Source organism: Vespula pensylvanica, chromosome 1 (genome assembly GCF_014466175.1).
Source record: "Vespula pensylvanica isolate Volc-1 chromosome 1, ASM1446617v1, whole genome shotgun sequence".
In the NCBI taxonomy this organism is placed as follows: Eukaryota; Metazoa; Arthropoda; class Insecta; order Hymenoptera; family Vespidae; genus Vespula; species Vespula pensylvanica.
In genome coordinates this window covers 7,703,995-7,727,591 of record NC_057685.1, presented here as the reverse complement: position 1 = coordinate 7,727,591, position 23,597 = coordinate 7,703,995, and the positions used below count along the sequence as shown (strand labels likewise).

Here is a 23,597-nt window from a genome sequence, read left to right as displayed (position 1 = left end):
TAACATGTGGTCGTAAATTGATCTTTTAATTAAATTTTCGTGATAAAAGATCAAACGGATAAAATTCAATTTATATTCGAACTAAGAATATCTTTCGAAATCGTTCCTTTTGACGATTTATTTAATTGAGTAAAATCTATCATTTGTAAATCGATAATAATAAAATAAAAAAAAAAAATGAAATAAAATCATTTGATTTATAATCAATATAAATAGTTCAGATTCTTCTAAACTATATAGATCGTACAATAGACGTACGATTAATAGTTTAATAAAACGATTCGAAAATTGTTACGTAATATTCATTACGAAAATTCTCATTCGTTTTGCAATAAAAATATTACGAGTTAATTAGGCAGTCACATTTAAACTTTTAATCCGATCTGACTAAACTTTTGAGATACGCATTTACAGACGTGCATATTCATTAATTTCTATCTTCCGTAAATGAACCGTATGAATATTTACCTACTTCAGTATTCTTCCTCAAATCCCCTAAACCCTTTTCCAATCGCCCTTTTCCTCCTTTTATTTTAACGATACACATACATACATACATGCATACATATATACATACTTATACATTATATAAAAACGTCGAACTATGGCTGAAACGGCGGAAAGTCGCGTGTCTAATGTCTATGCTACGAGGGCGCGTAAACTTTAGTGAAAAAACAAATGAATTCCATTAACGTTATTGTGCCTCTTTGATTCTTTGGCCCATAGGCGCAATAAACGTCGCTATTAAAACGAATTTATCGTGCTTACGCGAGACCATAGACGCGAGACTTCATCCCCTCCCTGTATCCCAACCCCCAACTCGTCTCTCTTTACCTCCGACCTTTTGCTTCGACCAGCATCCCTGTCTCACTGCTTTTCTTTCTTTTTATTTTTGTTTTGTTTTGTTTCCACGAAACGCGTTTTTGTTACACGGCTGGAGCCAAGTAATAAAAGATCACTTTTACTTCGACGAACGATTTTTTGTTTGTCTGTTATTTTCAAAGCGACTTCTATTTTCTCGGTGTATATACATATATATATATATATATATATATATATATTATAGTATGTATATTATATTATATATAATATATATACATATATATATATTATTTGTGTTTTTCTTTCGATTACACTCGAAACATTGAGATAAAAATGAATAGATGGAAACTCGTAAATGAAAAAGTTACTCGTATGGCTCCGAGTTACGAAAAAGTAATTGATAATAAAGACATTCGGTGGAAACGATTAATAATTCATTGTGAAAATTATAGGAGTTCTTTTTGTTCGTAAAAAGGGTGACGAAAAAAGTGTTAAAAATGCAACAAAAATCGTCATTTATGAAACTAATGGTAACAGAAGCGAGAATAATTATTTCGGACTGTAATCCTTAAAGTATAAGAAAAAGAGAGAGAGAGAGAGAAAGTCATCCTTAATCGAAAGTATAATGCGAGAAGTAATCTCTCTTCGTGTAGAAAAAAAAAAAGAAATCTTTCGAAAAGGATTATGAAATAGTAGATTTATTTCGTAAAAAAATATAAAAAAAGAAAAAGAAAAAGAAAGAAAAGCTTCAAAAGAATACGAGATCGTTCTTTGAAAAAGAACTATTAAGGTAATCGACGTAGTTAATTGCGAATATATTTGTAGCGTACCCTTCCTTTTCGAGATAACATCTCTTAATAATTATTTTTAATAGAAAAATATTATACTTCGTAGATATTAGACAATTGCACGATTAAAAGATTCGGATAAAGAGGAAAAAAGAAAACAGGGAATAACAAAGATTAAAATTTATGTGACGCTTATAAAACGAATCGAATCTTGTATTGAAATGACAATGGGCTCATATATCGAACTTTACGAAATCGTGAGATTTAAATTTCTCTTAATGGAACATCGAGAAAAATGCCCCTTTCTCTCTTTTCTCTACTGATTATTATGGAGGCGATGACAAAGTCCTGCAGAATGTCACCAATAACAGAGTCGTTTTAGTTCACAGGAAAAGGTAGCTTTGAAAACGGGCGAGAGCCTCAAAATGGTAATTTCACGGTTTCTCGAGCATTATGCCCGCGGCCAATTTAATTCCGGACGGATGATCGTCTCTCTTTTACTCTCTTCTACTTTCCTCTCAATTGTTCATCCATTCTTTTCTTTCTCACTACCTTATTCCATCCCTTTCCTCTTTCACCTTCTCCTCCGCCTCCCCCTTCCCACCCCCTCCCCATACCTATCGCTCCCTTTTATCTATCTCTTTTTTGCTTCTTCTTCGTTTGACATCTTTCCCTTTTTCTCTCTCTCTTTCTCTATCTATCTGTCTATCTATCTATATATCTATCTATATATCTATATCTATCTATCCTCTCCCTTTCCTGTTGATCTCTACTCTGTCCTTTTCCTTCCATCTTTTCTCTTTCTCTCTCTATCTCTCTTTCTCTCTGTCTCTCTTTCTCTCTTCCTCTTTCAATCCTCCTAGGTGTTTGTCTTTCATTTGCAACACCATCCATTCTTTCTACTTTACATTTCTTTCCTTTTATTATTTCGACCTCTTTGTAACCTCTTTCAAGCTCCTTGACTTTAACGATCGACTTTTCGATTTGTTAAACCCATCCGTGTTCTCACGTAGCAGAATATAATTGAAGCGATCGATTGCATACGTTAATTCTCAGATCGAGTATAATTTTTGTTAGTTTTATTAGAAAATAAAAAAGAATTGAAGGTATTTATATATCTATCTATCGTTCTAAAAAGTTTTAAAGCAGACACCAGTGTACATTCGAATATTCGGTTAAGTATCATACTCTGTTACACCAGTTAAAGACGATAATCATCCTTTTGTCTCGCTTGTTGTACCAAATATTTTAGAACACCATCGCGATTAGGGAAACATAACAACAACGATCGGTCCCGTTGATTCTCGTTAGAGAAGAGAGTCGAATTTAATACGATACCGTCCTCTCGGAAATTCAGGACAATTACAGGTTTGTGGTGGTACCGTAGCAAACTAATTTCTACCGGTAATTAGAAGTGTGGTCGAAAAAGAGAGAGAGAGAAGGAGAGAGACTCCTCGCGATTTGTAGAAAAGGAGAGAGTGAAATAGAAAATAAAGACCGACGAGAGAGACAGAGAAATGAAGAGAGAAATAAAGAGAAAGAGAGACAGAGAAATGAAGATATGGAGAAAGAAAGAGAGAGAGAGAGAGAGAGAGAGACAGACAGAGAAATTAAGAGAAGGAGAGAGAAAAAGAGAGAAATGAAGAGAGGCAGAGAAAGAGAGAAAGAGAGAGACGAATTTTGTACAGCTAACTCTTCGGATTTCAGGTTAATTACTGGTTGTGTAATAAAGCTAGAGGCGTTGGATTAACTTTATTGGTAATTAGCCGTCGGTTCGAGGAGAAAACAAAGCTAGCTGTTGCACGACGACGACGACAACGACAACAACAACAACAACGACGACGACGACGACGACGACGACGACGACGACGACGACGACGACGACGACGACGCAACGACGATGACGACGACGAGGAGGAGAAGGCGCATTACTGGAAAAGTTTATCGACGAATGAAAAAGTGAAAAGTCGCGTTCACTTCGAAGCACTCGATCCGTTCTCAGGCATTCTCGAGTGTGCACACTCTTTCCAGTTGAAAATGCGACTGCTTTCTACTTCGAAGTTCGAACTAACAAGTCCCGACGTATCCTCACCGAACGAATCGAAGCGATCTGATAGGAGTTTAATTAACTTTCAGACGGTATGACGCGCGTTAATACCAAGCTCTGAACGAGAGGGTATTTTTCTGATCCGGTTGGGAAACTCTCTTGCGTGATTATCTGAAAGAACTTTTCACTTATATTTAAACGAAGAAACTACTTTTCTTTCATCTCTTTCTCTCTCTCTCTCTTTTTTCTTTCATTCCTTTATCTAAATTTTCGATCAACCGATATTGATTATCCGGATATCAATTGTACGAGTTAACCATAAGTCATTTTATATTGTGCGAAAATAATCAGCTCACAATTCTTTTCGTGATTTCTTAATGGAATTTTTCTCTATCTTTCTATCTATCTCTGTCTCTCTTTTTCATTTCTTTTCCAACGAAGATATCAAGTTTCTTTCTTTATCAGAATTGTCGATTAACCGGATTATTATATAATAATAATTGGTTCTCTGTCATTTCTATAAACGATAAGATAAAGACAATTTCTGAAATATCGATCGTCATATCCAGCAGAAAAGATGATAATAATAGTAAGAGTAAGAGATCGTGTGAAAAAGATAAAAAACTTTTGTCGTCTCTACCGTAGGAAAGAAATTTTTTAGAAGATTCTTCTGATAACTAACAAAAGAATTAATTTGGCAAGATCTTCAAACGCGATAAAATATGGGCGATGAACGAATGAATTTCATATTATAAATTATTTTATAAACGGGCAATTAATTTTGATCATTTCAATGACGCTCAAGATCTTTGTCTTCGATAAATTTTACGAGGAACTTAATTTTATTAAGTTTTTACTTACTGCGACCTCTCGTCGACCACTTGAACGAACTTCTTTTCGCTCCTTTTTTTTTTCTTTTTCTTTTTCATTTTCTTTTTTTTCCCCTTTCCCTTCTCCATCTTCTTCTTTTTCGCTGGTCGAGTTAATCGATTCCACGGCTCGTTGACTCGACTTAATTTCACGATCGACAACCGGGACGGTGATCTCGTCGGCTGTGACTCTTTACATTTTTTTCTTTCGTTTTCTTTTTCTTTCTTTAAATTTTCTCCTCTATATTTAAAAACTCATCAATTTTCTTGAAAAACAATAATATTAATTAATAACTCTCTTAATTAATATATCTTTAATTGATAAAGGAGAAAGTATGTACCTGCATCGAACGATTTTTGAACGACGATCAAGAACTCCTTCCATTCATATCAACCCTTCTTTATTTCTTCTTTTCCCCTATCCTTATTCCAACCCTTCTCTAGACCCTTTTCTTTTTCTCTTCCTCGCGAATACCTTTCTCTTTTACTTCCTATACCTCCTGTGGCACACTCTCGGTAGTACTCCTATTCTTCCGGGGTGGCGCTTAATTAACGCCACGCATTCAACGAGATTTCCAGTCCCGTCGTTCTTTTTCCAGCCGCGACCTTTTGAATTTTGTCTCAAGGGTTTTCGCAGAAAAGAAAAAAAAAAAAAAGAAAAAGAAAAAGAGAAAAAAGGAAATGGCGAAAGAAAGAGGGGAAAGATTCGTAAGGATTAATTTAATATGTCGGAGATGCTGCTGCAGTCTTTTCTCTTTCAGATTTTTCCCTACTTTCAGACTTCGAACTTTTATTTACTTCTATTCACAAAGATAGTCTCCTCGCGCGATATTACGAAAGAACTTGACTACGATCAGACGACGATGGAATGTTTAATAAGACGATTGAATTCAATGAAACGGTCGAAATAAAGGAAGTAAAGCAATTATTACGACGATAGGACGAATAATTGGGTGCTTAACATTTATTAAAATTGCTTATATAATAAATATCTTTAAACTCTTTTATTATATTCGATCTATTTTCGGTTTGTTATTAAACGTCATGGTAACATAAATAAATCTTCTAGAAAGTTTTAGTCTATTTCTAATGCTCTCTTTCTCTCTTTCTCTCTTTCTCTCTAATTATATCTTTATAGAGATTTACTTGAGTAAGTTTGAAGTAAGTAGTCATGTGTGTGTATGTAGGAATGAAAGAGAAAACAAATAGCGAATTGAAAGAGAGAGTTGGACGAGAAGAGAGGGATGTGAGCGAAGTGAAATAAACGTAAGATAAGCGTTAGAAGACTATTGATATTGACGAAGAAACAGAGTAAACGACAGTCGAAATTAGATGCGTGAAGATAGAACGACTGTTAAATCCTTTGACTTTGTTTCTTTTAATTAAATCACTTGTTACATAATCCCTTAATAGTACGGTGTAACTTTGAAGTCATATATTTAAGTGTATGTGTATATATATACACATACACAGATGTATATCTTGTAAATCTTATTTCATTTTATTATTGTAAAATTCATAACAATTCATAACAAAGTTTTTAATATTTTCTTTAAGTCTAAGTTATACTTAATATAGTATAATTTAGATGACATTATAAATGCTATATTATAGTATAAAGAAGAATAATAAAAAAAAAGTTACAATCATATTAACAAGAGGATTTCTTATTGAACAGAAATGAAACAAAAAAGAAATAGAAAAAAATATCGTTTAACATTATACTATAATGCTGTTCGTCAACTTTGGTTTTATAATGGTTTACGTCAGCAATGAGCACAGACATAATTTTTAAATATTTAAAAAAGTCATCTCCTCGTGTAAATCTTCATCTTTAAAATGATAGCTTCTTTATCATAATTGGCCAAGAATTAACTGTAAACTCATTGTTGGCGTAAACGCTGTTCTCGACATTTTCCGCAAAGAAAAAGTTTGGTATAGTGGCGTAAATCTGCGGCAAAATAGAAGAAGCTTGAATCTCTAGTACTGATTTTCATATTACGCTCGAGTGATGTAGGTGCTTTGTTTCCATGAAGTAGACGATTACCTACTTACTTGTATACGTAAATTGTTGCTCCCATTTACTGATCCATTCGAAACACAAAGGAAACGCGTGTCGATGATTTTGTTGATTATTTTGTCTGAAATAATAATTAATGAATACTTATGTATACGTGTATTAAATATTAGTTCTTTAATAAAAATCAAAACATGAATTTGTTTCCGCACTATCTATGACATAGAATTTTCAATGTTATATTTTTTTGTGATTTCGTCTATAGTCTACTTTATTATTATATTATAATTCTGTTACTATAACTTTAATAATATATAATAATGATAATAATAATGATATGAATAATAATAATGATATGAAATTCTACATTGATAAAATTCTGTTATAAAATCGATATGAAAAAAAAGTCTGAATTTATTAATTAATCGTCAGTATGTATAATCTTTTCAATTATTCCATATTTATTTTAACAATGTAAAGCGTATATATAAAAGCAGAGTATAATTAATATTTAATTAACAGTATTATTAATATTTAAATTAACAATTATACAATTGTTTAAATATTATATAACTGATACGGTTTAATTTTATTCGTTTGAGCGGTCGTTAGATAAAAATCTTAAAGTTTAATTAAGCATATGTAAGCAAATATTATAAACAAAACAAATACAGTCAACCAACTTTGACAGATATCGAATTAGTATCTTTTTACATTTCGACGAGTAAACATCGAAGCTTTATTCTTCCATAATGCGAAACTTGATAATTTATAATTTCGATTATATTATATTCATTTAAACAATATATAATTTACATGAAATATAATTAAATAATATTATATTTATTTCAACATTTCATAATCCGTCAACATGTTAATAATAAAATAATTTTAATTTAATATTTCGATATGTTTACATTTCGAACTTGAGATTATTGGCTGCATATAATGTCAATAAAAACGAAAGTTCGATCGATTTTGGCAATTATTGAGTTTTTTTTTTTTTTTTTAACATTCCGACGAGTAAACATCGAAATTCTCTCTTTTCATACGGCTAAGCTTACATAATTTATATTTTTGATTATTCGAGTCTATTTCGAGTTTGCATTTGAAGCCATGCATGCTTCGAACGAATGATGATAACAGTCTTAAATCCGATATACATATCTCTCTTTCATATATATGCATATGTACATACTGTATATACTATGTATAGAAGAGTTATACTACTTAAGATATTTGGTATCATAGTATAAATTTCTAATATTAACATGTTATGTTAACATTAAAAATTGTGACTTTATTTTTTAAAGACATTTACTATAATTTATTCAATCTCTTCCAAAGAACGAATCAATTCGTCATAAGTATTTTCAAGACATACAGATATATGATTTAGATAAAAATAATTATATCGGAGAATAGAAGCATTACCATATCGTACGTTATTACAAAATCACAACGAACATTGTTAAAAGTTAATAGGAAAATCTTTAATTTTTCGCCAAGCTCTTTGATTTGCTAATCATATTGATCCATTAAAAAAAAAAAAAATATAGTATAGGAAATAAAATTCAAAATATATATTCTAAAACATTGTAAAACGTTTTAAATTGATGAATATTATTTCTTTCTTTCCTTGCTTATTTTTTTCTATTTTTTTTTTTTAGTTTTCATTAATATTTTAATTCAAAAAATAACGAAAGACATTGCCCTTTTTTTTCTCTTTTTCACATGACGAGTATACTCGTTGTAAAACAAGAAAGAAAAAAAAAAGATTGCCATCTCTTCGTAACGAGTATACTCGTTAAACACGGTTAACAGGTTAATAATTTCAATAACGTCTGAAAAAACAAAGCAGGCATCTGTCTGTCTTGCGCAAAAGTACTTTGGCACCATACTTCAAGAGAATTCATATGCAAAGCGGTATTTTCTTTGCATTTTTTCTTTCGAAACGCTTTGCTTAGAACACTGAGAATGCGAAAGAGTCGAGAAGGTCGAACAAAAGAAGAGGAACGAACTTGAGAACACCCTCTTCCCTCTCTCCTCTTCCTCTCGTCGAATCTTTTCTATAAAAAGGTGCTCTTTTGCTAATCTTAATTAACGCCCGTTCCTTTAAAAAAAAAACACACTTCCTTTTCTTCATCATATTTTTCTCGTACGAGACATTTTTCTATTTACTTTCTCTCTCTCTTTCTTTTTTTCTATTTCACTCACTCACTAACTCATTCATTTCTTTCTCTCTCTCTCTCTCTCTTTCTCTCTCTTTCGTTCTATCAGTCATTCATTCTCTCGTTTATTCACTCTTCTCTTCCTCCCTCTTTTTCACTCACATTCGCTCATTTTCTCTCTCTCTCATTTTCTCTGAGTCTATTTTTTTCTGTCTATCTGTCTCTCTTTCTTTATCTTTACAAACCCGTCCCAATGGCGCTCGAGCTCGAGCTTTTGAACTTTCGAGTACTCCCGAAGAAGATGGGGGTAAACTACTGGCGAGTAGTAGTAGTCAGTGGGTGAAAAGGTGCCGCTTCTGTGTTTCCATTCCTTCTACTGCAGACTTTACGATCTTTACGGCTGCGTGACGAAATAAATCGTTGAACTATTAGGTGTAACTTGGATACCCCTTGCTAGCTTTAAACCTCGTGTTCTGTTAAATTTTCCAGCGTAAACTTCCTCTCCTCCATTCCTACGTTTCTCCCTCTCTCTCCCAACTGATCCCAAGAAAATGTTTTTCTATCTACGGGGTGTACATTCTTAAAATTCATGTTCTCTGTGTCACTCGTCGATATCGTTTTATTACCGTTACTAATAAACGAAATATATTGATCGTTAACTTTCTGATTTTTTATGTTACGTTCAATCAATTATGAAACTTTCTTAACGATCCTTCCTTTTCTTTTTTTTGATTCGTATTATTCTCACTGAAGTTTAAAAGTGCGAGGTAGTTTTATTTTCCTTCTTTCTCTTCTTTTCTTTTTTTTTTCTCTTTCTTTCCTTGTCTTTAGTAATTGCATTTGTTATAATCGAATTGCCTTGCATTAAATGGGACGAGAAGCTTTAATAACTTTTAAAAAGTATCACCCTGTGTATATATATATATATATATATATATATATAAAAATATATTGTGACATTGGTTGTGTATAGAAAGAGACACAGACGGTCCCGTGGAAACTCGATTAGAGAATTTTTCTTTAATTTGTGACCGGAGGCGTCCTGCCCCAGAGACAAAGTACTTTTAAAAAGAATCCGTTCGGAAACTTTAGTATCACGTTAAAGGAAACGAATAAGTTTAGTTGCAAAGTCTTTTTCTTATTCTTCTTTTTCTTCTTTCGAAGTTCATCGTTCGATCTTTTACTTCCGAATTGAATTGAGAATTTGGCAAAGGATTTGGTAAGATAATTTTCAGAAGATTGGAATGATCTAATTTGCCTGCCGTCATTTATAACTATTAGTATAACTAAAACGTCGACTGATAGTCAAAGTTTATTTTGTTAATAAAATGCTACCGAAACGTATATATCTATAAATAAATATATACAAACATACACACACATAAATATATATGTACATATATGGTTAAAATTTCCATGGATGGTTATGTACTTTCCCTAGATAAATAGACGTTCCCAATAATTATCTTTACTTAAAACACAAAAATTTGTTTCGTTAATATTTCGTCGCAAAAAGAAACTACTATTAAACTACTTTTAATTAAGATAGTTCATTTATTCGATCAATACTTTTAAACGTCTGATCAATATTTTAAATAAATAGTTAATATTTATAATCAAATATCATATATATAATATAAGTGGCACGTTCGTATATTATTAATAAATGATATTAAAGAAATTAATTTAACCAATCGAAAGAAGTATTTCGAATCGGTAAAGAATATTTATCGTGGAACGTGAATGGCGGTACGTAAGGTTTTATGGTCCACATCGAATGATCCACGCGACTCTATCAATCTTATTCGACCATTCGTTCAAATCAAAACGACTTGAAGCTCGTGGACTTTTTGACGAGGGGCGGGTAGGAGCAAAACGGTGGACGGTCAACAGTTTTTCTTCGAGAAAGATTAAAAGCGGTCGGCCGTGAGCGTTCGAATGGACCGCTGAACATTTTTTCGCCTCGCGTACGTGATTAATTGGTACTCATCCATCTTCATTCTATTGTCGTTAGTGCCGTGGTTTCTCTCTCTCTCTCTCTCTCTCTCTCTCTCTCTCTTTGTCTGTCTCTTTGTCTTTCTCTCTTTTTTTTCTCACTCTATCGAAAGAAATAAAAAAATGAAGAGAACGAAAGGGAAAGTAGTTATCGGTCGCAATTAATTCCCGGTAAAGAGAAAATATTTATTGGAAAAGAGACAAATTGAAATGGAGATTTTTGATATGATTGAAACTAATTTTCTCTTTCTTCTTTCTTAATATTTGTAGAAACTGTCAAAGATGACGAGGCTCGGAGGGATGCTGGTTCTTGTAGAAGCCTTTCTGATGACCACATTCTTTATCAGTTCAACCGCTGAACTTTATACGGCATTGGCGGATATGGAAGAACTTTTGGAGACTGAATCGGTTCTCATAGATACTCTCAATGGATACATAAAAGCTCAGGAGCAACGATTGGCTACTCTAAGAAAGTAAGTATTACTCGTAGATATTCTTTTTTTATTTATCTTATTTATTTTTTTCTTTTATTTAATACGTTAATACTCGATATAATCTTGCATGAAACGATATATCCATCTAATAATATCTTTTATTAAACATTTTATTAGACAAAGAACACACAAGAAAATTTATTATTATACTTTTACATCATACTTTAGGAAGTAGGTATGCTTTCGAAGTAACAACAGAAATTTTAGAAACCATTCGAACACGATCTATAATATGCGAAATACCGATAATCTTTATGACATTCACAAAGTGTTAGGATTTATTATTGTCGACATTCATTAGCAATAATAATTCACAAGAATATTTAAAAAGAAAATAATTTCAAATATAACCTAATACCTAAAACGTGTGAATCGAAACAAAAGAACCATTCAATGAAATATTAACATTGCGTTTGAAAAAATAAGAAAAAGAGAAAAAGAGAAAAGATATATTTTTGTCATGTGTTAATTAAACATGATTTCGATTAATTTACATTAATTACATTACATTATATATAAAAGTTTAATGAATTAAAAATATATAATTATAATGTATAATTATATATAAATATATAATATATAATTAATTTTAAAATACGTTTCACAAAAAAGGATCCATTTTAATTCTTTCATAATTAATTCAGACACATTAATAAGTAGAAAAATTTTTTTATTGTTTGAATATTTGTTACAGTAACCATAGTTTATTACAGAAAACTCGTATTTCGTTTATTCTACAAATGAATTTTGCAGATCGCAAAATTTTTATCTGCTTTCTATCGATCGAGGAATATATAAGAATACTTCATTTCCATCTAATTATTCCACGCTAATATAATCACACCAAGCGACGTTCCTTCTGACGTAAAAATCACGCTATATTTTCCTAGCAAATATTACTTTGACGAAAACAAAAGAAAGAAAGAAACCATTCATCACTGCTTCATTTGCTAGAAATGACTGCAATGATTGAAGTTTTTTTTACTTTGTATACGAACATAAAATCAAATTCAGGAAATAACGAGTTTTAATTAATTTTTTCGTAGAATTAAATATGATTCGTTGTAATTTCTGCGTTTAATTTTGTGAGTTCTCTAGTCGGAATGCTTCTGTCGATGATTTTTGGGAAAAGGAAGATATTAAATTACGAATAAAGAAAAAGCGACTTCGTAATAATAACAATAATAATAATAAGTGTTTGTAGAAGTAGATGTAGGTGAAAATGTAACGTTTACAATTTTCAATCAAAATATTTGATATCCTAACCGTGATATTTTTACAGCAAGGGATCGTAACGTCGCTACTTTCTTATGTGATGTCTATATAGGTACGTTTGTAATATTATTCCCTGTACTAACATATATACGCGAGATCGAGAAGTCGTAGTTCTTGGATTTCATCGTGAAAAGTAAAGAGAGAGAGAGAGAGAGAAAGAGGGAGAGAGAGAGAGAGAAGCAAAAAGATATATATATATATATTATATATGTGTGTGTGTGTGTACAGTAACCCTTTGAACATACTGAGTTGAACTTTGTAGCTATTCAACGAAAGCTTCTAGTTTATTTCTCGCGTACATTCTAGAAGATAAAACACGCTTCTTTTCTCGTAAGTTCGAAAGATCAACGTAATATTATTTTAACAAAACTAGATATATATTATATACTTTCAGAGAAAAATAATATATCTTCAGCAGGTAAAATGAACTAAATATATTCTTCGTTTCTTCTTATGAATAAAAATATTCTTAATTTTGTCTCAGTATAGTCATTTCATATGTGGTAACTATATTTTTTAGATTATTCGATTGCTATAAAAAAATTATTAGAGAATATTCCTTTCTTTCTTTCTTCCTTTTTTTTTTTAAATATACCTAAGTAATACTCTAACTTTTACATTATATAATTTTTTCTTTGTTTGTAAAAACCAAAGATAAAATTTGGTTATAAGTGTTTAACGATCTATTTGCTTTAATTACATAATTTACAAATCGAAAAAAGAAAGATTATTCTCCACGGAATAGACCCAGAACGATATCGTTCGTAACAGGCAGACATTTATTTTTTTTTTCCTTCTCTCTCTTCTTTTTTTTTCTTATTTTTTTTAAGAGTCCCGTTTTCGAGAGGCATTGGTCGGATCGCAATCTTAACGTTTATCATCCCGCTACCCTTATTCAACCTTTCTTTTTTTCTCCCTTTCTTTTCTGTCCTCTGTGGTGATCTCAGAATGGTCAGAGATATTGGTATCGAGTCGGGCAGCGTGCCAAATCACACCCAAGGGAAGGTGAAAGGAGAAGGAAAAGAGGGATGAAACGGAGCATGGAAGAAGGTGACAAGAGTGTCGCACTTTCCCTTCTCGACCTTGTCGCAAAGTAAGCAGAATGTAAAAGGTATGGCTGGTGAGTCGAACCTTGTGTCACAGTGAAAACTCGCTCTGTCTCTCTCTCTCTCTCTTTCTTTCTTTCTTTCTTTCTCTCTCTTCTCACTCACTCCACCCTCTTCGTCTGTTTGTTTTATATTCTCAATATATTCCTCTCCTTTTTCTATTTTAGGTAGTCTGTCTGATGGATAAGTGTTACGTGAGAACAATCATTCTTTATAAAAAAAGGTCTACAAGGAGTTAACGTTGATAGAATGAGAATTTTGAATTGAAATATCCAGTCTTAGATTTAAAAAAGAAAAAAAAGAATTTTGAATTAAAATAACATATAGTCAGTTAAAAAAAAAAAAAGGAATTTTGAATTAAAATATTCAGTCGGATCAGAAAAAAAAGAATTTTTAATTAAAATATAGTTTTTTCGTTCAAAGTACTTACGTAAGTAAGTACATAGTTCTGATAAAAATAATGAACTACATACATGATGTATATTAATATTCATGTAGCGTAGATAAAAAGAGAAATTTTGCCTCGGGCTAGTGGAGCTTTCTTCTTCAATATGTTACCAATACTATCTAAAGTTCCATTTTTTCTACCTAACGCGTATCGACGTGCCATGGGAGACACTTTTGCACGAAACGATATATATATATATATATATATATATATATATATATATATATATATTTATAGAGAAAAGGATAGAGAGAGAGAAACACAGAGAGAGAAAGAGAGAGAGATGGACAGACGGACAGACGGACAGTGAAAGATATACGAAACTCCGATTTTCTCGCAATATTTTCGGTCCCTTCGGAAGATTTTTCGCATATTAGCATATAGATGGAAATTGAAAAGTCGTTTATGGAAAAACGAAGCAGTGAAGCGACTAAAAAAAAAGAAAAAAATTCGCGCGCGCTTACACGCGAGAGAAAGAGAGAGAGAGAGAGAGAGAGAGAGAGAGAGACCGAAAGGAAAGGAGAAAAGAGAAGGAAATAGAGAGAGAGAGAGAGAGAGAAAGAGAGAGAGATAGTTAGAGTTTTACGGATAGAAGTTTTTAACTTTTGCAGGTACATTTTCTGTTAGCGAATGAGGGTTGTTCGAACAAGAGAAGCTTTCACTTGGTTTCATGGCCAATCCTCCCTTTGCGTTCGATCCTTCTCTGCAATCCCTCCCAACGTTGCCTATTCAGAGTTCGCTGATCGGTGGATGTGCCACGTGACCACAAGATTGCGTGCCGATAGATTTGTTCAGGGCTCTGCCTTTGTTACCATTCATCGAGCGACGATCCTTGAATAAATGCTACCTTATTACGTTGATCGTTCTGTGGTCGCTGCCGGGATTTTGCGCCTATAAATGCACGTGCCGTGCAACGATTTCGTGCGGAATAAACGAACGTAGATAACAGACGGGAAGAGGTGGGAGTAAAGAGAGGGGGTGAAGGCAAGGGAGAAACTAAAGACGATAAAAATATTTTATATTCGAATGGTTAATTTCCGAATAGATTATATTTTCAGTATGATGTAACTTCAGTTGTAAGATATGAATGAGAATATCAAGATTAGGTTTCTTTTTTTGTTTATATTAAATTTATAACTGTATTTAATATAAGAGCGGGGAAGAGAGGATAGATCTCTTTTCAAAGAAATATTACAATTTATTTAAGTCGTAAGATTTGAATAAGAATATCAAGATTAGATTTCTTTTTTTATTTATATTAGAATTATATTTATATTTGATACAAGAGCAGACAAGGGAGATCTCTTTTCAAAGAAATATTGTAATTTATAAAGACTTTCTTCTATTGGTTAATCATATTATGAACATAGTATCATAGTAAATATTATGGAAATAACCGTAATACATTTTGATTAGAAAAATCTTTGAGAAAATAAATTCCTTTCACTTTGAATTCTCTTCCTATATTACGTTTATATAAGAATTTCGTAAAAGTTACGTCTTCTTGACTGGAAGATAAAGTTCTTACGTTTGTACATCAGCTCTTACGTTTTGTTACGTTTTTATTACTAGATAAATTTTGAGAAGTTTTTATAACGTCCGATCAATTCTTCAGAGACCATTAGACTTTTATCGATTAGACTCTAAACCTACCTTGTTAATTTAATTCTCTATGTACCAGTTTTTTTTCTTTCATTATCCTACGAGTCAATATATCTTATTAAAATCGTAACAAGTTATCATTACTAATCGCAATAAAAATATCGTTGTTCAAGCTTTAATAAAAAAATGTTGCAAGTGAAGGCATAACGTGTTTGCGGATACAGGAACACGAGTTTAAACGTCGATTTGAACGCTTTCAAGATGCGCTGTCGATACGAATGTCGAGTCGAATATTTTACAAGCAGTACGTGCGTATGCACATACACACACACACACACACATACACACACACACAATGTATGTACACTAACGATTGTGTACGTGGTAGGCAAATTCTATACATACAACGGTATTGTTTCCACGTGACTCGATTACAATTGGTGAACTTCGAATGACCGTAGAGTAAAGGAGAACTCTCTCTCTCTCTCTCTCTCTCTCTCTCTCTCTCTCTGTCTCTCTCTCTCTCTTCTCTTTCTCTCTGGTTCTATCTCTTTCTCTCTCTTTCTATCTTTATCTGTTTCTATATCTCTCTCCTTCTCTCTCTCTCTCTTACTCTCTCTCTTTCACACACATTTTTTTTATTATCTTATTTTAGGGCTGAAGGTACAAAACCGTGCAAGATTTTACGTCGTCATCGCCCGCATGAATATTTTCATGCAGTTGCACGTCCTTTTATCGTCCCTTTTAGTTTTCTTACCATTCCTTTATTTCCTTTTCCATTTTTACCGTAGCTTTCATTTGCATGAATTCGTGTAATCACAGTCTCGAAATCAAGAAAAAGTTCTTCGCCAAGGAAGTCCTCTTTTAAACTCTTTCCCGTGTTCAAGATTTTCCTTCTTTTTAGCGTTAATCGGACGAAGAAGGAGAGTCAGCTTCCTTTGAAATTAAAGGAGTAGTTTGAAAGGAAAGAAAAAATTTCATGCCTTTTAAGATTGAGAAAATCGTCCATAGAAATGTAAGGATTCTTATTGCATATTCAAATAATAGATAATCATAATCATTTTTCTCAATCATTAACAAATTAAATAAAAGAGTTATTGACACATTCTACATTAATTAATTGCAATTTCTGAAATGTTAATAATAGAAGAAAAAACAGAAGGAATAAGAAATTTGGTCATATTCGATCCTCCGAATTTTCTTTGTATATTTTAATAAAAGGGTAGAAAAAGCCATAATAAGAGATTAGAGAAAGAAAGAGAAAGAGAGAGGAAGAGGAGAGAGAAAGAGAAAGAGAGAGAAAGAGAAGAAGAAAGAAGAAGAGAGAAAGGGAATGATGACAAGTACATCATCGCATTTAGGACACAAGCGGTTTGTGCACAACACATCGAATATATGTAGAGAGAACAAGGGTGGGGAAAGCTTTGGCATTGTTGGCTCAAAGGCAGCAAGAGCACGCGCACGTGTAACTTGTGTTACTCGCGTGCACTTCTCAAACATATAGGTACCTATAGGTATGTATGGATATATGTATATGGTATAATACGTGCTGCACATCTTCGATGCTAGGAACGTCGACTCTCTACAGAGAATGAGGTAGAGGGAGAGATCGCATCAGACACGTAATCCCAAGCCGCACCTTGTCTCCCGATCCGACCTACTTAACCGGTATTATGTTTCTACATATCAAAGTACTATTAGCGACTACTTGCCCAACTGGATCTATCTCTCTCTCTCTCTCTCTCTCTCTCTCTCTCTCTCTCTATATATATATATATATATATATATATATATATATGTATAAACACATACATTTATGTATGTATCTACTATCTATCTAATAAAATATATGTATTTAAGTATATGAATATTGGTCAATGTATATATGCATATACATATATACATTTATATACATGATATGAGCTTATAATGTAGGTTATGCGTATGATAAGAACAATATATATGTGTGTATATATATATACGAGGTATATGTGTATGACTATAACTGTGCTGTATTATCTGTTTCCGATGCTTTTACGATGCCATATCGTGTATTGTTCCAATTTCTAGCTAGGAACATCCTTTACCATCGACCGTGCTTAGCGTCAAACCCCATAATGTAGGTGTCCACTTCTGTTTCTCTGTTTAATCCTTTATAAATTATAAATCTGCAAGGACTATGATGATCCTAATACTGAGATTTTTCCGAATACTTAAAGTTATATCGATAAGTTAAACTTTTATATAACGATAAGCTTTATCTCTGCAATATTTTGTTAAAACGAGATCGTTATTATTTCGTTATCAATTTAATTTGTTTCTTTTTTTTTTGTTTTGTTTTTCAAATAATGAAAATAAGACAGATACTTCATATCTATAGTTTTGGTTGGTATTTTGGAATGAATAGTTCGAATTTGTAGTTCGAAACCAATAGTTTGGTTCGATCAGTTTGTATTACAGACTGATCCGAGATTTTGTGGGTTTTAGGGTTTAACACTTAACGTTACCAGGAGAAAGGATCGACTATACTGAAGTTCGTAATTTTAGTTTCAGAGAAACTATTTACAATGTCGATTCGAACTTTTCATCGTTGAATCGAACCTCCATGGTATCCCCATGTTTTCAACAGGATCGCGTTACTACTTTGGTTTTGTAGATTGACGATATCCCTTTCCATCAATAAATGGATGTATGTAAATAGAAACGATTTAACGCCGTTGTATATTTCGCAGCGTATGTGGATTAAAATTATGCAAAAAAAAGAAAAAGAGAAAACAATAATCGATCGATCAGTTTGAAATAATCGACAAGTATTTATCGTTAACGAAATATTGTTAACGAGTGGGGAGGATCTCTCATTCGAAAGATAAGTAATTCTATCGGAAACCGATCTTTAACAATCTGCAGTGATCCACTAGCAAATTCAAACGTTTGTACGTGAAAATAAATGGAAAAATAAAAAATTCGATGGTCATCGAACTCGATAATCGCAACACGGTGTACGTAAAAAAAGAAAATTCACGAATTTTTCAACTCTATACCACCCGTTCGCTCATGTATCAGCATATTGTGTACTACATGATTTTTTAACGTAACGATGAAAAAAAGAAAGAAAGAAAGAAAAAGAAAAGAGAAATGAGTAAAATACGTTTAAAAAATCATGTGGTTCGAAGTCGATTTCGAACACTCGCGCTTAAGTTTACCGGCTTGTTCGTTTTACACAAGCGTCCTGATTAAATTTACCGCTCGAATTTATTCTCCTTCTCTCTTTTTCTCTCGCTCGTTCTTTCTGTCTTTCTCTTGTTCTCTCTTCTCTTCGTTCGTATGAGAGAGAAAACAAAATCATTCGTTACGGTCGTTCCACGGCTTGTCAAACGCTTGTCACACGTCTCTTTTTTTATTTTTTCGTTTCTTTTTTATCATTTTTTCACTCCCTATCTTGCTACGCGTCCCTTTTTTCGATTCGATTCGTTTCGTTTCGTTTCGTTTTTAAACGCCTCGTGTCGCTCACTCGCGAGATCATTTCGATCAGAAATAGAAAGAAAAAAGAAAATAAAAATAGGAAGAAATATATAAAAAAAAAAAAAAGAAAAAAGTACTGATCGACAAGCTAGAAACCGTAGTGACAAATTTGTTCGATCGGACAGATACGTGTTACTCGTCCATTCGTATACTTCATTTTAAAAGCCGCTTCGCTCGTTCGCCTGCGTACGCCGAATTAAATTTACACACGTACAAATGTGTCATCTTCTTTACGTATCACCTTTTTATTTCATCCATGGCGTTTTACGTCGTTTAGGATTACGAACGTTGTTCGTTTATTTTGGATTTTTTTTTTCCTTTTTATTTAACGAACCCGCGTGAGAAAGAACATATTCGACGGACGCCATTTTATTTTTTATTTATGAAAACTAGAACGATAAAGATTGAGCGATACCGTCGACATTTTTAAAAAATAACTTATCGTGAAACTTATGTTTCACGTGAAAAATAAATTACGTCGCAGTTCATAAATCGAATGAGACAAATCATTGTACCGAATATATTCCAAAATTCTCCCGCTTTTATAAAGGTTCATTTTTCGAATGTGATACTGCTAACGCCATCTCGCGAAAAGGTTCTTATGCCTTGATATCGACTTATCGACTGCATGAATTGCTTCCATGCATCCATCCATCTTTGAGTTCGTAAACGTGATTCATAATTTGTAAACAAGTAAATATCCTTTGACGTCAAAGTGAGTTTATTCAAACATGATAAACACGTATCTATGATCTTCTATCGAATATTCTGATTTAAATTTTGTTTGTTATGTACCGTTATAAAATTTTAGAAACGGTAGTATATATATATATGTTCTCAGAAAAGTAAGGTGTATATATGCATATATAAAGAATTACTATTTATTGCATATTTTTAAAAGTTTATAATGATTGTTTTAAATAAATTCTTGGTATTTATGATAAAATATCAATAAGTAGTATAAGTCATTATTATATCGATTAATATAAAAATTGTTGACATTTTTATGAAAATATTTGTAAATATAATTTGTCAGTTTTTTAAATAGATCGTCAGTTATAATAAATCGTTATTTATAATAAATTCAGACTCGATCTAGACGTAACCCTAAACATTTATATTACGTACTGATACTTTATTATAAATATTCATCATTTATTTTACAGAATACTTGCCATTAATCAATACAGATGCTGATGAAATAAATGGAAGTATATATAACATAACGTATGCGCTTTAAACGATCGATTGATATATCTAAAAAATAAACAAATAAAAATTCTGCAACGTTTACGTATACAAATGATAATAGAACTGTCATTTCAGTTATATCATAGATAATTTTTTCTTGTTATTTTATTTTTTGAATTTTAATGAATCAATATCAATATTCTTATCGAAAGAAAATTGATCAACGATTTGTATACGTTGATATCTTTCTTTATAGTTGTTCAAAGGGAAGAGTAAACAATCATTCCGTTCGTTCGTTGTAATTAAACGTTTTCTCGACCGATTGAGCCTTTAGTTGGATACAATGTATTCGGTAATACGTATGTACGTGCCTTAAATCGCCAGTTGGAGAGTTTGAGGGCATATATTTACTCGCATCGGTTTGTTAAGTCAATAGGCACGTTTAAACGCGCAAACAATTTCGAAAATGTACTGTTCGTGAATGCATACCTACGTAGAACGACGGAATTTACCGGAAAACGGACAAACATCCAAACTCGAGGACTCCGGTACATTGTGCGTGAACTTTTACGAAAAGGAAATTATTGTTATATGGTTTTCGAGTAAATATATATATATATATATATATATATATATATATATTTATATACACACACGCGCGCATGCGTTCGTTCAGTAATAGCAATAAAAAAAAGGGATACAAAAAAAATATACTCTTTTTAATTTAACCGTTTGGTAAAACACTCGCAAACAGGGCACATTCGTATGTGCGTTGATAATACATTTACATGACAAACGACGGGAACACGTTATAAAAAATAATAACGTCGGAGTCAGCGTGTGCAATGAAAAAATTGCCATTCGAGAGAAAAATCATTTGAAGTACATGTTTTCTCTTTTCACAGCCCCGAGCAGACCTCGTAGCACCCCGAGCTCACCCGCACACCCTCGCGTATGTTGTACCATCGTATACATTTATTTTATTTGAAGTCTTTAAATTTTTATAGGACGATCTTTTTTAGATCTATATTAATGAAATCCCTTAATGAATTCAGGGAGTAGTTGTAATGAGATACAATTATTTTCTAATGAATAATAGAACAAACTTTGGAGTAACTAGTTCACGTTAAAAATGATCGATGTTTGTTATCTCGGAACGATTCCTTTTTACGTTGACATAGATATGTAGAACATGTGTAGAACAAGAACAACAAAGAAGAAGGAGAAGAGAAAGAAGAAGGAAATAGAAAATGAAGAGACGTTTGATACAGTCCACGAATGTCCATTTTGGACATACGCTACTCGGCATTCTGCCGTTTGTTCTACGGGATATTAATGTCGAGTCCAGGAGTTCGAATAAAAAGTGGCGACGTGTGGAGATTCGATTAAAAACTGACCGTTGTACGTTCTCATGTATACGTATATATATATATAAAACTAACGTACCTATCTACACATACACGTGTATAACTAATCTGTACACCTGTACATATATGTGTTTATACATTTACGTGGATATACATATGCGCATATGTGTACTCGTTTACGTGATTTGCATGTGCATTTGCATTTGCATCTATATACATACATCTGTGTGCGTTTAAATAGAATGCGAGAGGAAAGAGAGAGGGAGAGAAAGAGGAAGAGAAAAAAAGAAAGACATGTTAAGGCTGTTCACTACCTTTCGTTCGAAATGTGTGTGACGTCAGTGACAGGTATGAACGAAATATGAACTACAAGTCCAATAAGGGAATACTGTTTCTCACCATACGTCCAAAGTATCGGTGTATAAGTTTATCTGGATTATATTTCTTTCACGACCAATAATTGGATTAATCTCCGAGAAAAATATTTCTATCCGATAAAAATCATCTAACACATCTAACAAAATCAAGCAAAAAGATATATGTGAATTATACTAATCTGGAGATAGATTAATTAGTAAAGTATTTGTTAATTGTATAAACTCTTTATATTTCTTGTTTCTAGTTAAAACTTATAGATAGATAAAGTTTATTTAACCAATCATTAGTTTGATATTACTTGCGATGAAATGTATATCATAAAAAAAATAATATACATTATACCGAAAGTAATATCGTGTACTTATTCAAATCTCACCACGTGGTGATTGTTGTTTTTGGAGATTTCCGGGTTAATGGTATCTTTACTATTTTATATTATTATTATTACTCAAAAATGAAAAAAAGTTCATCAAAGTCCCGGGATAATTTTCATTTTACGAGAATTTAGGTCTCAATACTAACCGCAGACGATTGAAGCGTGGCTGACGGATAACGGGATTGTTTAACACCGGTAGCTCCAATCATCACTATTAAGCACGACCGATCTTACGTAAACTTACGTCGGAGCTTAAGATTAGATTCCACTGTATTCACGAATACTCATGAATACTTGCACGAGTGTTCGCCTAGATTTATACGAATGTTCTATCATATTTGCATATTTTTTTCTTTTTACATTTAATATATAAAAAATTCCAATAACTCCCATATAGAAATCTAAATCGATATGAAAACGTAGCCCTCTTCAAGATAGATTAAGCTTAGAGTAAAACAAGAAGAAAGGAAGAAAAGGAAGAACAAAAAATCCACCGAACCATAGAAGTCCCTTTTAAATGAAGTCTCACCCAACTATGGAAACCCTTTTTTAAGAAAGTTTCAGCCAAAAGTCCTTCCGGAAAGAAAAAAAAGAGACAAAAAATCCAAAAGATGGAATGGATCGCGTGTGAGTGTGGAAACAAAGAAACCGATAACGAGGATCCCTGAAGATCACCCTACCCGAGCAGAATCAAAGTACTTAAATCAAGCTCGATTTTTCTCTATTGAGAGAAAGCAGAAAAGCGCCCGAAGGTCCCATCTGAGAGATGCACATAATAAATAACTATAAATAATAATATATAATAATAAAAAATAACGTTGATAACAATAATAGATCAATTAATCAAAAACATAAAATTTATGATTTGACAGAACAACGATAAAGTCTTTTCATAATGGAAAAGAGAAATATGTTTCTTTTTAATAAAACCTTAATTAGTTATCTACACAACTATCATTATTCATAAATAAGAATATTAAAAACAAATAATATTACAAGTTAAATGAGAATAAATAAGAATAATAAAGAAATTAGAATTTTTCTTTTTTATGATAATCAATTAATCTTTACAATAGAAATAAGCAAAATTAAGACAAGATCGAGTTAAATGATAAAATTTTGTGAGAAC

At 32.2% G+C, this 23,597-nt stretch overlaps 1 protein-coding gene across 6 annotated transcripts in view; it reads left to right on the top strand.

The window, feature by feature from the left end:
- Positions 1-23,597, top strand: part of LOC122631718 (prolyl 4-hydroxylase subunit alpha-2) — a 286,954-nt gene that overhangs the window by 233,847 nt on the left and 29,510 nt on the right. For all 6 annotated transcript variants that reach the window (XM_043817755.1, XM_043817765.1, XM_043817774.1 and 3 more), the window contains one exon: positions 10,980-11,182. In XM_043817755.1, coding sequence (XP_043673690.1) covers positions 10,992-11,182 — 191 coding nt within the window. In that variant the 5' untranslated portion in view covers positions 10,980-10,991. The remainder of the gene's footprint in view (positions 1-10,979; positions 11,183-23,597) is intronic.